Source organism: Mustela nivalis (assembly GCF_964662115.1).
Source record: "Mustela nivalis genome assembly, chromosome: 7".
NCBI lineage: Eukaryota > Metazoa > Chordata > Mammalia > Carnivora > Mustelidae > Mustela > Mustela nivalis.
In genome coordinates, this window is record NC_139026.1 from 2,657,919 (window position 1) to 2,674,762 (window position 16,844).

General features: G+C 56.7%; 1 protein-coding gene across 5 annotated transcripts in view; it reads right to left on the minus strand.

Annotated features, from left to right (window-relative positions):
* TBC1D22A (TBC1 domain family member 22A) overlaps positions 1-16,844 on the minus strand; it is a 299,948-nt gene that overhangs the window by 164,211 nt on the left and 118,893 nt on the right. For all 5 annotated transcript variants that reach the window (XM_082739616.1, XM_082739615.1, XM_082739618.1 and 2 more), the window contains one exon: positions 11,655-11,769. In XM_082739616.1, the coding sequence (XP_082595742.1) occupies positions 11,655-11,769 (115 nt within the window). The remainder of the gene's footprint in view (positions 1-11,654; positions 11,770-16,844) is intronic.

Here is a 16,844-nt window from a genome sequence, read left to right on the forward strand (position 1 = left end):
CTGCAAGATAAGAATGGATTTTACTGGGACGCCTGGGTGGCTCAGTTGGTCAAGCCGCTGCCTTCGGCTCAGGTCATGGTCCCAGCGTCCTGGGATCGAGTCCCACATCGGGCTCCTTGCTCAGCAGAGAGCCTGCTTCTCCCTCTGACTCTTCCTTCCACTCTGTCTGCCTATGCTCGCTCTCACTCACTTTCTCTCTGACAAAAAAAATAAATAAAATCTTAAAAAAAAAAAAAGAATGGATTTTACTCTATTTTTCAAAAATAAGCAGATTTTCTCCCTGAGCTTTGAAGAAAAGAATAAGTCATCAAATATCAAATCTTACAAATAGTTTGAAATGTTCAAACAGTGAACTCAAAAACAAAAGCACTGAAATGGACCTTGAGGGTCTATAGACGGTTAACACCCTTCTCCAAAACTGAAGAACGCGTCTGTAGCCTCAGGCCTGATCACAGACCTGCCGGAGAACCCTACCTGCCCCTCTGTCCCCAAACACCCAACGTTATGTTTGTGAGGTGTAAATATGAATCTTGAGAATGATCACAAACTTACAGAATTTGACAAAACTTTGGTTTTTTGAAGGTTTCTTACTTATTCACGTGAGAGATACAGAACGCACAGGCACAAGAACACAAGCGTGGGGAGCAGCAGACGGACAGGGAGAAGCAGACCCCCCAGTGAGCAGGGAGCCTGATGTGGGACTTGATCCCAGGACCCTGGGATCACACCTGAGCCCAAGGCAGACGCTTAACCCACTGAGCCCCCAGGCGCCCCGTCAACAAAACTTCAAATGGTCCCTCGGTCCCTCGGTCGAGCCTAGTTACTGAGGGGCAGAGCGGGTAAGATGCTCCGCTCCGGTGGGCGAGAGCCGGGGACGACCGTTCAGCTCCGCCGGCTGCGCACGTGGGAGCGCCGTGAGGGTCCCTGCTCACACTGTGCTCCTTATTCGGGACCCGTCACAGCCTGAGCGGCTGCCTGACAGCCCTTGTCCGAGTCCGACAGAAAGATGCATAATGACGTCGAGCCCGCCTCACGCTCTGCTTGTCTGCCCGTCCGCAGACCTCGCTTGGTGATGGAGGTCATCAAAGGGGGGCCTGAAAGCCGCCCAGAGCCCGGGGCTGCGGCGGGGCAGAGCAGGGGCGCTGCATGCCGCAGTCGTTTCTGCAGGACTGCTGAGTCCCGAGAGCTCCCAGAGCGGGGCGCCCACAGGGGACGGTACACGGCGCCCCGCAGACCCCGCCACGGCGCCACCGGGCCTCCCGCACCCGCCGCACGCCCACCTGACGTCCGGGGCCTGACTCCTTCAACGCGACCTCTCTGCTCCCTGCTCCGAGGGACGCTGGGTTGTCATCATGCCTGACTCTAGTTTTTTTGGGAAAATGGTCCGGGAAGGAGCACACACGCTGGGCCTGGTGTGGACGCTAACAGCTCCGAGACAGGAATGGGGGCTGGGCGGGCCTTGGGCAGAACATCACAAAGTCCGGAGGGGGAAATGCAAGTAACAACTGACGACGGCTGCCGCCAAGCCACCCGCCTCCAGCTGTCCCTCTCCGCACAACCCTGAACACGAAGAGCACGGCCACAGAGCTCGGAACGTGTGAATGCCCGCCCTCAGAAGAACGGTCCGTGGCGCCGACACGCACATGCTCCCCTCGCTCCCACCACCGCCTGGGGAGCCGGCTCCTCCGTGCACGGGGAACCGCACCCGGGACCCCTGCGCCCGAGGGCCAGCGCCACGCGGGACCGTCGGTGCGGAGGAACGGGCGGGCAGAATCCGACGCCGCACGGCAGTCTGCACCCGTCCACCTCCTGCTTTGCTCCGACAGGCAGCATGCCGCCGGAAGGCAGGAGTTCGGGGTGGCAGCTCTGGTGACCCGGGGATGGGGGGGCCTGACGGGTGGCCTCGGGCAGCCCCATCACTGCGCAGGGCCTCCCGGGCCCAGTAATGAAGCAGGTCCCGCAGGGATGGCCCGGGTGACGGCTCCAAGCGCAAGGTCATCAACGCAGCGAGCCCAGGGCGGTGCCCTTCTCCCGGGAACCAAGCCCCCTCCAGCCCCGGCCGAGCACACGGGCCTCCCACACGGCTCACACACGGCCACGCGCGAGAGTCAGAAGGGAAACCTTGTAAGGTCAGAACAAGGAACTCCTTCACGATTCTTCCGTTTGTAAGCAGGCATTTTCCCCAAATTGTAGCACAGAACTGGGAATACAAAGCAAACAACAGGTCACAGAAGATGTCCTTAAGGGTCTCCTCACTGAACGCCATCAATTAAAAAAAACTCCCGGTGGGGCGCCTGGGTGGCTCAGTGGGTTAAGCCGCTGCCTTCGGCTCAGGTCATGATCTCAGGTCCTGGGATCGAGCCCCGCATCGGGCTCTCTGCTCTGCGGGGAGCCTGCTTCCCTCTCTCTCTCTCTGCCTGCCTCTCTGCCTACTTGTGATCTCTGTCTGTCAAATAAATACATAAAATCTTTAAAAAAAAAAAAAAATTCCCGGTGAAATTTCTATGGGTAAAATAAAAATAACGTGGGATACACCGGAGCCCGGAAGAGGGAGAAGCGCACCTCAGCCCGAGCTGGGTCAGAGCGCTGGGGACCGCGCCCACCGTCAGCAGGTCTGTCGCATGCAGCGGCCGCCCTGGGGAGCCTGGGCACTGCTCACGGACTGTCCCCTCTACGGCCTCCCCGCCGCAGCACTCCGAGCAGGGCGGCGTGTCCAGCGCTGTCCGCCATCCGTGGGGGCACGGGTCCCAGGCCGGGGTCCCGCCCTGAAGGAGCTGCCCGGCCTCGCCAACCGCCCACGTGACGCACAGTACTGGAAGGGCCCGCGCGACAGCACGTGTGTGCAAACAGGCTTAGGACACTGGGACTAACCTGGCAGTAACTTGGCCTGAAAGTGGCCTTGGGACTTTCACGATCACCTTGGAGTCAACAGAAACTCATCGGGACACTGGAGAGCAGAGAGGACAGTCACTGACGCGCGTCACCTGACACCCATTCTGTGACGTGAACAGTCACTGACGCGCGTCACCTGACACCCATTCTGTGACGTGAACAGTCACTGACGCGCGTCACCTGACACCCATTCTGTGACGTGAACAGTCACTGACGCGCGTCACCGGACACCCATTCGGTGACGTGAACAGTCACTGACGCGCGTCACCTGACACCCATTCTGTGACGTGAACAGTCACTGACGCGCGTCACCTGACACCCATTCTGTGACTCTCCAACTCTAAGAGGGCAGGACGTAAGAAGGCACAGAGAGCCCCCGTCTGCGGAAGGAGGAAGTTCTTCAAATGTAAGTGGCAGAGGCTTCCGTGGGCCCAGGCTGTCCTAGAAAGCCTTTACTGCTCATGGGGATTCCTGACCCAGACCCAGGAAACGGGGTCTGTGCGCAGCCTGCGGGGCTGGCTGTCCCTCCGGGGTGAGGACCGGTGAGCATGTGCACGCTTCAGGGACCCAGGAGCAAACCTCCCTGAGAACAAAGTCCCCGGAAGGGGCCGTGGGTGAAACATCGTGTTCCTGCAGTGCGGGCACACACCAAGCACAAGGACCGCAGTCACTGGCTTCCCAGTCTGCACGCACGCACGCGCACACGCTGGTCTTTCCTGAGTTCCTAATTAGGCCAGCTGAGCAAGATTCTGGCAGGCTGAACACTCAAATGTCAATACTGGAGAGTGTATTAATTGCTCCTGGCTCTCCAATTAATTCTCCAAGTCACTTAACAGCTTGGAGCTCTGGCCCATGTCGAACAGGCTCACACGTAAATACGAAAATATCTACGAGCGAGTGTAGTGCACGTGTAAACACACAGACTGAGACGCAGGGCCGCCTCCAGTCGGCAAGTCAAGGACCCATTAGCAATCAACGCTGGGAACGCTCCGCGGCAGGAGCGACGCGCCATCTCCAGCCGGCGGGCGGGCGCAGGCCCTCCAGCATCTTCCCGGAAGATACCCCACAAGGTCATCAAGACTTAGAAACACTCACAAGCATGACGCAGAAACGCCTCGCCTAAGAATGCGTGACAAGAAAACAGTCCAAAATGCAATCAAGAACTTGTTTCCAGACACCACACGTATTACCAGTAACAGTGAAGACGCAAACAGCACACAGATGTTCACCAACAGAAACCCGCCAAGCTCCGCTCTCCCCTCTCACTGGAACGAGAGCCCCAGACAGTCTGAGTGTCTCCATGCCCCCCGGAAAATCCACACGTCGAGTCCTGACCCCCGGAGACGGCGGTGTTGGGCTGGGGCCGGAAGGAGGTGTTGAGGGAGCCCCCGCGCGTGGGGTCGAGCGCTGTACAGGCCCCACAGGGCCCCAGGGCTCCTCCACCCGTGAGGACCCGGCGAGGAGAGAGGACGTGGGCTCCCAAGCAGGGGAGCAGCCCGCGCCCGAGCACGGCCACGCTGGTGCGCTGCCCCATGTCCAGCCTCCAGAACTCTGAGAGACCAGTTCCTGCCACTGGAAGCAACCACTCTGCTGTTCTGTCACTGCCCCCCACGCGGACGAAGACACGAACTCTCCTTTCTTTCTGAAGAGCTTTACCGAGCATCAACTCAAACGCCACACAACACAGCACACAAAGTGGCTTATGGTGTGTTCGCTAAACTGTGCAACCGCTACCACTCCTAATTTTAGGATGCTTTCCACCATGTGCCCATGAAAAGTCAATCCCCATGACCCCACTGTGTCCCCAAGACACAAGCGACCACTAATCTACGTTCTGTGTGTAGAGCTTTGCCTGTTCGGGACATCCAGTATCTGTGGATCCCACGCTGCATGGATGCTGCGTGGCACAGCTCATTTCATGTGCGGTCCCCAGGTCCCCCCGTGAAACGGTGTGTCAGCGCCTCACGCTCTCTGCTCTAGCTCTGTGACGTCATGTTGCCGGGGTGCACCCCCCCACTACTGTGAGCGTCGTTCGCGAATGTCTGGGCTGGCTTCCGTGTCATGGGCTGTGCGAACGGCACTCCCGTGGACGCGCACACAGTAACTCTGTGTCCAACTCTCCCGTGAAACACCACGCCGTCCGCCGGGGGCAGGGACTACGCCAGATCCACGCTGCCCTCAACAACACCCAGACGTCCACTTCCTCCGCACCTCTGTCGACATTTCTGTGGTCCTCGCTGATTCCGGCCACCATGGAGGGTATGAAATGGCCTGTCCCACTGGGGTCGGGTTCCCACCCCTGAAGATCAACGACCTCGCGCCTCTCTTCACGTGCCTACTGGCCATTTCTACGTCTTCTCTGGAGAAGCGTCTGTGCAGACACTCGGCTCGTGTTTTCGTCAGCTCGTCCTCTCCCTGAGCTGGAAGGCCCCTCGCGGCCCTGCGGACGGCAAGCTCTTCTTCCTGACGGCCGGCCTGCAGTTTGTCCACTTTGCTGGTATTTTTGAAGAACCAGCTTTGGTTTTGTTGGTTTTCCCTATTGCTTTTCTACTATTTCACTTATTTCTGTTCTAATCCTGATTTCTTTCCTTCTGTTTGTTTTGGCTTCGGGACGCTCTTTTTGTAGTTTCTAAATCTAAAGAGTCAAGTTCACGATTTGAGATGATCTTTCTAAGACAGTCACTGGCGACGACGGGTTCTCCTCGGGCGCAGACACGGCTGCACCCCACAAGTTTGGGTGGGCTGTGTCTTCCTTTCCAATCATCTCAAAGTTACTTCTAATTCTCCTCACGATTTCTTCTCTAGTCGTCGCCTATCTCCACACGGTTGTCAACTCCTTCACGTTTCCTGCTGTTACCGATACCGAACTCGGTGTCCTCCGAGTCGGAGAGCACTCTCTGCATGACCCCGTCCTTTCAGATGTGCTGACGCTCCCCGCACGGCCCGGCACGTACTCTATCCCGGACACAATGCCCTACGCGCTTGGGAAGGGCATGCGTCCTGCTGCTCCCGGGTGCCGGCTCCACACACAGGTGAGGTCTAGCTACTGTTCAGCCTCCTAGTCTGCTTTCCAGCTGCTCACTGACCTTCTGACCAGTTTCCCACCCATCACGGGAAGTCATGTGTCATTATTTATCAAAATGACATTTCATGGGGCGCCTGGGTGGCTCAGTTAAGCATCTTGCCTTTGGCTCGGGTCATGATCTCAGGGTCCTGGAATCGAGTCCCGCATCGGGCTCCTGCTCAGCGGGGAGCCTGCTTCTGCTTCTCCCTCTGCCTCTGCCTGCCGCTCTGCCTGCTTGTGCGCTCACTCGCTCTCTCTCTCCCTCTGACCAATAAATAAATTTTTTAAAAAATCTTTAAAAAAAGACATTTCAAGAAAAGTTTCCTGACTTTGGAAGATGCTTATGTATCAAACAAAAAGCAACATTAAAATGTGCATGCATAACATAATTGCCACCACGTTAAAAAAAAAAAAAAAGTACACTGACACAAAGGCCAGAAGGAAATTAACAAAACCGAGCCAGTGACAGCTTCTGAGACGCGGACTCACACCGCCACTGAGTTTTAAAGCTTTTAACAAGTCCGTTACTTGCATAATCAACGCGTTTTTAAATGGAAAATAGGATCCATGTGAGTCACCAGCTCTGCAAGGACATGGGACCTTATTGTCCCTGCAGGGGACCGTCTCGGGCTCTAACACGGCAATCCCCAGGGCCCTCTGCCCTCTGCGTTCCCACGTGGAACCAGAACGTCCACACGAACACCCCGTTCTCAGACGCTCTCGGTGAACAACGCAGGAGCACCAGGCACCTGCGCCATGAGAAGCACGCACGGAAGCCGTGCAGGAGAGGCTCCGAGCCTCAGCTCCAGTTCGTGCGGCCCGTGGGGAAAATGAAATGCAACAAGACAAGACTTCAGCGCAAACAGGGAAGTGAAGGCCCCAATTTCTGAAATGATTCACCAGCGGCAGTAGCCCTTCCCTCCCCCACTGTCACCAGAGCCCAATTCATACTCCGAGAGTGGAAACAGGGAAGAATGACCACACCGCTCCCCTTCGGTGGCTCACAAATCCCCCACGTGCCCTCCCCCACGTGGCCCGCCTAGCTGTGGGAACGGACTCCCCTGGGCTCCTGCACTAATCCCAGCCCCGCAAGCCCAGGCTGCGTGGAGCAAATGCCGTGTTCTCGGAGCAAAGCTGACATACTGAAAGACAACCCGTACTTGTGAGATTCTGACTCACATACAGGAAATAAATATGCACATTCTTAATTTTCTTAAGTAAATACATTGTTTACTCCAGTTCCTTTCCATATTTGCTGTCGACAGTAATTTATCTTAAGAGAAAATGACACCAAAATCAAGCCGATCGGAGCCTACACATGCTGATAAAGAGAACCAATGCACAGAAACCCCCTCGCCGTCCCGACCGTTTCTCCCACACACCCAACCCACACGCCGTCAGCCTGAGGGGTCCCTCCAAAGTGCCCCACCAGAACTGTTTCTAAATTTAATAGCACAGAGGATGGGGGCTGGGGGATGCTGTTTTGTTTTTCACTCTGCTGAAAATATTTAAAACGAAAATATAATTCTCTGCTTAAATTGTGCAATGCAACATAAGGGAATGGTTCTTAATTCTAAATCAAATTTAACACTGTTAAAAGGAATATGACAGTTGCTGCCTGAAAAATACAGTCTTTACTTTAAAATTACACCATGCCTGGAGGGAAAAAACCTTAAAAAAAAAAAAAATCCAACAACAGTAGAAGGGTTTCATGAATTATGCTATATTATCTCAATGGAATATTATGTGCAGGAGGTAGAAATGATCTTTACAAAGAGTTCTTAATGATATAGGGAAAAGCTTGTTATAAGGTTAAGCGGGAAAAAAGCACAACACAGAATTTTATACATAATATGCCCTCAAGTAAGTAATTACAATGCACAGAGAAAAGAGAAAAGAGGAACTATACCCAGTGGCAGGTACCCAGGCGGGCCGGCGCGGGCCTGGCCCCCTCCTGCGCCTGCCTGCCAGGACACGTACAGGACAGGAAGGAGCCACCGACAGGGGCCTGACACAGAGCACAGGTGGAGAAACGCAGCTCGGGCTCAAGGCCAGATGAGCCACCGGGACCCACATGCCAACCAGAGCCTGGGAAGGAAGAAACTGGAGCCGAGTCTACTTCCCAGCCAGCAGCCCGGGAAGAGGCCGGGCTCGCTCGAGGCCTGGCACAAGCAGCAGGAGGCACGGAGGAGGCCCACCACGGGAAGGCATCGGAACAGACAACACCATGACCCACCCAGAGGCACGGCAATGGGCCCAGGCAGATGCAAGACGCCCCCCGCAGCTGAGCAGCCCCCACTCAGATGGGAAGAGTGAGTGCAGGGATGGAGAGAGGGGAGCTCCTTCCCCAGCTCTCCCTGCGTGGCTGCCAAGAGACACAAACGCAGGCTCCCCTTGTCAACAGTGTAGCTGTCGAGGTCAAGGCTCTGGCTCTCTGCCATGCTGCCTCCACGTCCCAGCTCCACTACCCCGAGCGCTCACACGCTGAAAACCATGCGTTCTAACTACACAACACACACCGAAACCCTGCAGGGATCCGAGTCGACCTGGGGCCTGCCGAGCTTTCAGTCTGCGCCGAGCAGATGCACACGGGAGACACAGCTGCTGCTTCGAGGAGCAGAAACCGACGGGGCTACCAGGAGAGGAGGGGGGAGACAACGCGGTGGCACAGTGGCGAGGTGTAAGTGAGTCACAGGACTCACAGGTCAGAAGGGACGCCTGGAACTCCCACCACCTTTGAGAAATACAAAGCCGTAGCACACGCTGGCAAGGCTGTGGGCCCACGGGGACCCTCCCGGCCACTGGCGGGAACATCAGTGGAGCCGTGGCTGCCATCTGACCGCTGGGTACACAGATGCCCGGAGGGCTGAAAACGGGCGTCTACACCAGCACGCAGGGGCTCACAGCAGCAGCACATGTGATAACAAGAGCAGAGAGAACCAAGCGTCCACCCAGGGCTCTGAGGAGGGGTACAGTGTGCCGAAGCCATGCAGTGAGAGGCCACCCGGCCACGAGAACTGTGGTGCCGGCACCTGCTGCCCATACAGACCTTGAACGTGACCACGCGAGCAGCCGGTCTCAGAAGACCTCCCGCCGTTTGATGCCATTTCCAAGAGATGTCCAAGAGGCAGCCCAGGAGACAGAGCCCAGGTGTGCTTGTGCAGGGCGAACGGAAGGGGAAGGGCCGCGGGCCACTGTGGGGCAGGAGTGCTTTTCAGGATGGTGACAAGCTCCTGGGAGTACCCGACTGCCACCGAACGTCTCCCTCGCGGTGGGTGAGTTTTACGGTGGGTCAGCTCTATCTCGAGGGAACTATTGCCGGACAGTAACCGTAACACCCGGGTGGGGGACGAAGAAACTGCATTCTCCAGACCTTCAGGAAGCCGAGCACCGACGTTTACCCGCTTACAAACCCCGCAAACCACAACAGCCTCGGCCCAGCGGCTGCCGACACATGCCCGCGCCTCCGAGCCTCCACGCAGCGCCTCCCGTCTCCGCAGCCGCGGCCCACACGGCCGGACACGAGCCCGGGCTTCCCTGCGCCCAGCAGACCCGGCCGAGTGCCCGCAGGGACTCACCCTGTGGGGACCGTCCTCCCTCGTCACTGCGCCCAGCGTCACAGCACCTCCTGCAGCCCGCAGCTGCACTCCCGCCGCTCCCTGCAGCGACGCCCCCGCTCGTACCCACAGCGGGCAGCCGGCGCGACACGGAGCCCAGAAAGGCTCCTCCGAACCCTCGCCCGGGCTCGCTGTCCCGCACCGCACACGCCTCCAGATGACACGAGTGTCGGTTTCCGTTCCCGTCCTTCAGGACCGGCTTCTGTCCGTCTTCCTGCTCTAACCACGAGCTCGAGGGGGCAGGACCCACACTTGCTTCGCTCGCCTCCCGGGGGCCAGGAGGTGCCCGCTCCACACGGGGTGACCTGAACCGACGTGGTCTCCACGCCCCGGCACTCCGCCCAAGACCGGCACCCCAGCGCAGGCCCCCAAAGGTCAGCGTGGATGACCACACTTCTGCCCGGGGGCAGGCGGGCGGGGCTCCAGACCACTTCCACGGGCCTGAGGCTTCCTAAGGTTAAGGAGGGCTGAACTGGCACCAACAGGTGAACACGCCCGAGCCCGGACGGCAAGAGCTAGAAGAGCGCACGCCACCAGCGGTGACTGAAGGCCGAGAAGCAAGGTATGTCACTTCATGACACCGCCAACTGCCCGAAATAAACCGTGTGTGCCATACAAATGTCCCCAAACCCCCGCACACCCACTCAATGCACACGTGTGTCCTGGTGCGTGTGTGAACGTGAGCAGACGTGTCCCGGTACGGGTGCGTGCGCACACGTGTGTGGGGGGCCACAGGGAGGCAGGGAAAGAGCACAGATCCCATCTCCTCCGGTGCGCCTCTCTTCTGCACCATGACCCCACGGCCCAGCCCCTTCACCCCCCTCGCGGACGACTCGGGCCAATGCAGTACGGATGGCTCAGGTCTTCCGACACGAGCCGGTGGTAAAGTACTTAAGACAAACTTACTTACCACATTAATTAAATGGTCTATTTAACATGGAATATCAATTCTCTAATCACATCTCTGCTGAACTTCTTTCAATTAACAACCCTGAAGTCTACTGACAGGTCCTACTGTTCTAGGATCATTAAGAACATTTTCATTATCTGTCAAGCGCGGGAGGAAGCGGCAGAAAGGCAAGAGGGCCCGCCCCTCCCCCTGCCCCACACATAAGAGCTGATGGGGGGGCCACGGTGGTCCTCGTCAGTCGATTAGCAACGGAAGACCTCCTCTGAAATCAGCAGTGCGAGCAGCGTGAGGGGTTGCGATGAAACGCACTGAACGGGCATGTTCTCGTGCTCGGAGGGTCATCGGTCCCGGCCAAACCTCCTCCCCCGGACGGCACCCAGGATGGGAAGTGGAAGCGGCCGGAGACACGACCTCATAAAAACAAACAAATATCACGTCGGGAAGGTTCACGGAAGACAAATTAAAATAGGGTTTTAATAAAAATGCTACACGCAAACAGCAAATCCCTCCTTTGGTTATTTACTTTTTATCCACAGATAAATTAAAAGTAGATCCTACCCTTATATTTCCAGAATTTTTCTAAAACTTAACATGTGTTCATAACAGATACGGTGATATTACAGTGACTGCCGTAACTAAATGGGAAGAAATACACAGCCCTCGGAGAGAGACCGCGTGGCCCCACCGAAGTCTCCGTGAAACCAATTATGTTGCTTGCAATTAACATTCCGGTCAGATGAGCCGCTGCTCATATACCCGAGGTGGGAAGGAGACAGCGAGCTGCAGAAGGCGGTCAGGGAGGGCTCGGGTTCTAGCCCGTCAGCAGAACTTCCGACTACCGCTCCATCGCCTTGACCCAATCCACGCAAACCCACCCCGAGGAAGCCAGCGCTCCGCCGGTCGCCACGGCAAAACCACACCGCTCGTGTGTTATCACAAAGACAACAGTAAGAAGAGAAACCGCGTCTTCATGTCCTCTTTGGCAGTTCAACACGTGAATTTACAGACTTTTTTTAAAGCTGGCATCAATGAGAAATCTATTATTTCTATAGTTGTCATTACAACATTTAACTTAATGGCACCTCTCAACATTGGTGCATAGTAATGCGGCAAGGCCACCAAAGTTCACATTCAAAGTCTGCGAGAAAAAAACATCATGATATGGTCTTACCTATGTGTTCGCACATGAAGACTACAAAGAAAGGAGTGACAAGGTCATTAATCCCCTGAACATATCCACTGGCAGGGTGACGTATCGCCCATATAAACAATATCCTTTCAAAAATCTGCAAGAAAATTGAACAGGTGGTGAAGCGAGAGTAAACACATCAGAAACTTTAACACGTATGCATTCTTTCCCTCAAAATATATACACACAACCGACATTTTTCACTGTTTCTACTACTCAAAGTAAAACTGTAAACAAGTATTAACTGCTACTTAATTTTTTTCATAAAATTCCCGTTATCTGAACTTCTTACTGACTTAGAAGCAGCTGCAGTGTCCCCTGAGCCCCGGGCTCAGCCCTGCCACACGACCTGGCCCCCAGAGAAGCCACACTGGGCTCCCCCGGGCCCTGCAGGCAGAGACCGCACACGGCTGCCGGGACTTGGTCAGGCAGTCAAGCAGCACAGGCCTCAGCACTGGCCTCTGGGTGCACACTCCCTCCACGTGGAGGGACGGGAGAGCAGAGGGCCCGGCAGGCACACGGGCAGGTGCACGCACGGACCATGGGTGCACGGAGAGAAGGCAGGCAGCATGATGGGGTGAGGGGGCTGGGGTCAGGACACGGTGGGGGGCGGGAGGTGATACAGGGAAAGATGTTCTGAATATCCCTTGTACGGTAAACAGATTGTTTTCGATGAGGCAGAACCGGCATTAACATTCCATTAGTTGCGGGTATATAATATTTGAATAGTAACTCGATATTGGTATATACTACAAAAATGATCTTATGTAATATACTAAGTCTAATTAACACCTGTCACCATACAGCTATAAATTTCTTTTCTCGCGATGAGGACTTTTCAGATCTCTTAGAAACTCTGAGACACGCTGGCACACCACACACTACATCCCCTGACTTCACCCACAGCCACCCCGACCTCTGTCAGCCACCAGTCTGCTCTCTGCACCCATGCACTTGGTTGCTTTGGTGTTTTAATGGATGTTTTAGTCACTGCACAGTCATCACCAACCAGGAGACCTACTGCAGGGCCATTCCCACCAGCCGCTCCATTACCCAGGCTGGGGACACAGCAGTGCCTCAGGCTGCTCTCTCCTTACAAGACGCTCACTGCTGACCTGGGCCTCAGGCTAAGAAGGCACACGGGGCAGGCTCAAGGAGCAGATACCCAAACAGAGCGTGAATTGCCCCATTTCCAAACAAGTCCAGCCTGCAGGGCTAACCTGTGTGTCTCCGAGGAGGTCAGCCCCTCCCTGCACTGCCCTGCCTCCCAAACCGCACCGAGCTTGTGGCCTGCAGCCCCAAACCAGCACCCACCCAGCTCTGCAGCGGGGGCCCGAGGGTCTAGATGGGGAAGTCTCTTAACGCAGGGTCCACGGTCAACGGGGGACACCACCAGCCCTAGAATCCAGGCCCCTAGCCTGTGCCCGCCCGAGTACCCCACCCACTGCTGCTCCAACAAGTACCAGTAACCACCACGCAGGCCGGGGCACCTCGGCACAGAGCCTGTCCCAGCGGGGCAGCTGCTACACCCCTGCTGAATGAGTCAGGCGTTCACACACATACGTCCATACACGTGTCTCCTTTTACAACCGCTTTCCAGCAAGAACTAGCAAGAATATTCAAACAAGCAAAAAACCAAAACCACTCAACATGTGGCCCATCTGCCATTTCTCTTGTGCAGACGCCACGGGGCCGGCACTGCACCACCACGTCAAGTGCCCTTGCCCTGATGACCCGCCAGGGCAGTGGCCCAGTGGTCAGACAGGGACAAGAGGACCCCTCTCACAGACCCCAGTCACCCCCACCCAGCCCTTGGGCAGTCACGCAGCAGTCACGGCCTCGCCCGGGCATCTGGACACAGGCAAGGCCCGAAACAGTGTCCTAACTGCACGTGGCCTTTCCTCGCCGTGCACAGGGTGGAGGCCGGCCAGGGAAGCGAGGGCCTAGGCAGCGCCAAGACCACAGCGGCGGCAGAGGGCAGGCAGGACAAGGCTGCTGGAGGCCGAGCAGGAGCCACGCCAGGCAGGGCAGACCCGTGACAGCTCAGCACACAGAGCCGTGAAGAGCCATGAAGTCAGCGGAGCAGCTCACCAAGAACAGCCGCAAACATGGGTACAGCTCCTGGCAGACTTCTATCCCACACTAGAAAGCTCTAGCAAAGACAACAAGCAAGGTGGGGGACTCACTCGCATGCATGCTCAGTCACCACGTGGCCAAGAGCAGGGGAGCCTGATAGTGGAGGTGCATTCCCACCGTCCGCTCCCCGGGCGCCCCCCCACCTGAGACCCACAGGGAAGACAATCGGCCAAGAGACGGGGATCCACCTGCTGTGGCCCGAGCCTCTCTTGTATAGTCTGGCTCCTTCCGGTCCCAGCACAGCCTGCTTCCCTGGCATAGGGCGATGCTCAGATGGCCCCGGGAGCACCCAGGGATGAGATTGGGCCACGCCTTGGGCCACTGCTCACATGGCCCATGTCCTCTACACAGGGCTCGCCACAAGAAAGGGCAGCAGGGCCCCCAGCGACAGGGTCAGTCTGCTCTGAAAGCAGCACCCAGGCTGGAAGGGGAGCAGAGCACCATGAAAGACACCCTCATGCTGCAAGGGGACACTATCGGCAGTGCCCTGCAGGTCGGGGACCCGATGTGGGCAGCAAGGACGTCTGTGGTCACTGCACGACAACCAGGCGGAGGAGGGCTGGGGACAAAGCAGAGTGTCAGCCCCACAAACACGTGGATGGAAGGGCTCCACAGTGGTACACAGTGCATTCTAGAAGCCCCTGAGGGCAAAGGAGAGATGGAGGGGTGCCTTGAGGGCAGGAAGGAGTCGCTGGCGACAGCCCTGGATTCCACGGTGCAAACGTGGGCTTCAGTAAGCAACCTAACCCCGGTAACAATAGCGCTCCCGTGCTCACACAACAGCTGCTAACACCGATGAGATGCTCTTGGCCTCACCACCTCCATCAGCTCGTCCCCCTCTAGATGCTGAGGCCAGTACAATTACTACCCCACCGCCAGATGATGCAGCAGACAAGCCCCGAGAAGGCTCTGTGCCCCACCTCCCACCTTCTGGTGTACACACTCTTGTGGTCCCTTCCCTGAGTGTGACCACGCCCTACAACCTGCTTTGCACAGGGGACAGGATGTGCACGTCTATGTCACCGAAGACGACACCCGTCCTGCCAGGAGACGCTGTCCCTGCCGGCTTCCAGGACACGGGCTACCATCCCATGAGCTGCACGCGGAAAGGGCCATGTACCGAGGACCAAAGGGCCGCCTAGAGGCAGCGGGGAACCCAGGCCCCATCTCCACAGCCTACCAGCCACCGAGTCCTGCCAGCAACCACGTGGGTCTGCACGTGGATCCTTCCCCAGTCAAGCCTCGGATGAATTTTCAGCCCAGACCACACCTGACTGCCACCTGGGGAAATTGTGAGCTGAGACATGCCCAGACCTGACCCACAGAAACTGCAAGGCAACAAACACGGTAAGTGTGTGTTGTTGGAGTGTTAGGTTTGCAGCGATGTCACTACACAGAAACAGTGATTCACACAGATGATGAAACTCCAGCACGGTGGGGTAAGCACTACAGTGCGGAGCAGCAGAGCTGGAGTCCGTGCTGGTGTCCGACTAAACAGGGGTCTCGTAAGGATTACAGAATGCCACCACTGGTCTGTAGTCCACAAGAGTTGGTTTCATGCATAAGTCAAAAAGGAAAAAGTGACAGAAGTTCAGTAAGAAAGAAACAGCAACAGGGATGAGCTCTGGGGAGCAAGCTGCCTCTAACTGGTTCGCCTGCGCGAGACCCAGCAGGGCCCGATGTGCACACATGCATGTACACAGATGCAGGAGGTGTGCGGGCAGGTGTGTGGTGTGTGCGTGTCTGTGCGCAGGCATGAGGTGTGTGTACACACAGATGTGTGGTTCGTGGGGGTGGGGGCTGGTGCGTGGTCCGTGTGTGTGTGTGTGTGTGTGTGTGTGTGTGTGTGTGTGTAGGTGCGCTGGAGGAAAAGTTGGAGCTCAGGGCCCAGAAGTTTCCTTTCCTGCTTTGCAAACCCACGACCTTGGGGAGCGGCCATGTCAGCCGTGGAGCCCCCTCACCCTTTAACTAAGGCCCAGACTTTCAGAGCACTTGGCTATCGCGTTCTTTCCCTCTCTCTCTCTCTTTCTCTCTCTCTCTCTCTCTCTCTCTCTCTCACACACACACACACACACGTGTGCGCGTGCACGCGCACATCCCCTAACCCCACTACAAGCAGGAACGCAGGTTTCCCCTTGGTGCTCCTGGCACAGAAAGCTGGCGAGCTGACCAAGCCGGCCCCAGGCGGCAGGAATGCGGAGGGGACACGGGTCTTCTCAGTGCAGCCAGTGCCACGCAGGCAAGTGGAGCGACTCGTGGGCCCAGAGGCCACAGCAGCTCTGAGACAAGAGGAGACCTGCTGGACGGGGTTCCTGACACAGTCGCAAAGCTTTCCTCACAACCAGTTCTCGTCCTGAGATGGACCAAGCTGCGTGGGACACCCCTGGGGAAACGGAGGGAAGCACTGGGGCAAACGCACCTGGCAAACGGGACTGAGCAGAGCAGCAGGAGGGGCAGCCGAGCCTTTTTGGTCCCAAAGAGACCGCGCATGTGCTTGCAAAGCTGTGTGTAAAGCGGCCAACGACCCAGTGATTACCTACTGGCCCTGCATCAGGGCCCCTGTGTGGGGCGCGGGGCTTCCAGAAGCGCAGGCCAGCCCGCACGCTCACAGCAGAAGAGTGCCCTGTGTCTGCGGGACCTTGGGAGAACGTTCAGAGTTTAGATTTCCCATTAATTAAGGAGTTATCCGTCATGTAGTTCAAATTATTTAAATTTAACTCTACTTGATCGCTCTCGAAAATCTGAAAATTATACTTTTAAGGCTTTAATCCCAGTAACATGTAAATAAAGGGACAAGGGGTTCAAGCATAAACAAAAATAGCATTTTTTTAAAAATTTTATTTACTTATGAGAGCGAGCAAGCATGGGAGCAGAAGGAGGGGGAGCAGCAGCCAGAGCAGGCGGGAGAGGCAGAGGGAGAAGCAGGCTCCCCGCTGAGCAGGGAGCCCAATGCAGGGCTCGATCCCTGGGCCCCGGGATCATGACCTGAGCTGAAGGCAAATGCTTGACCGACTGACCCCCCACCCCAGGTGCCCC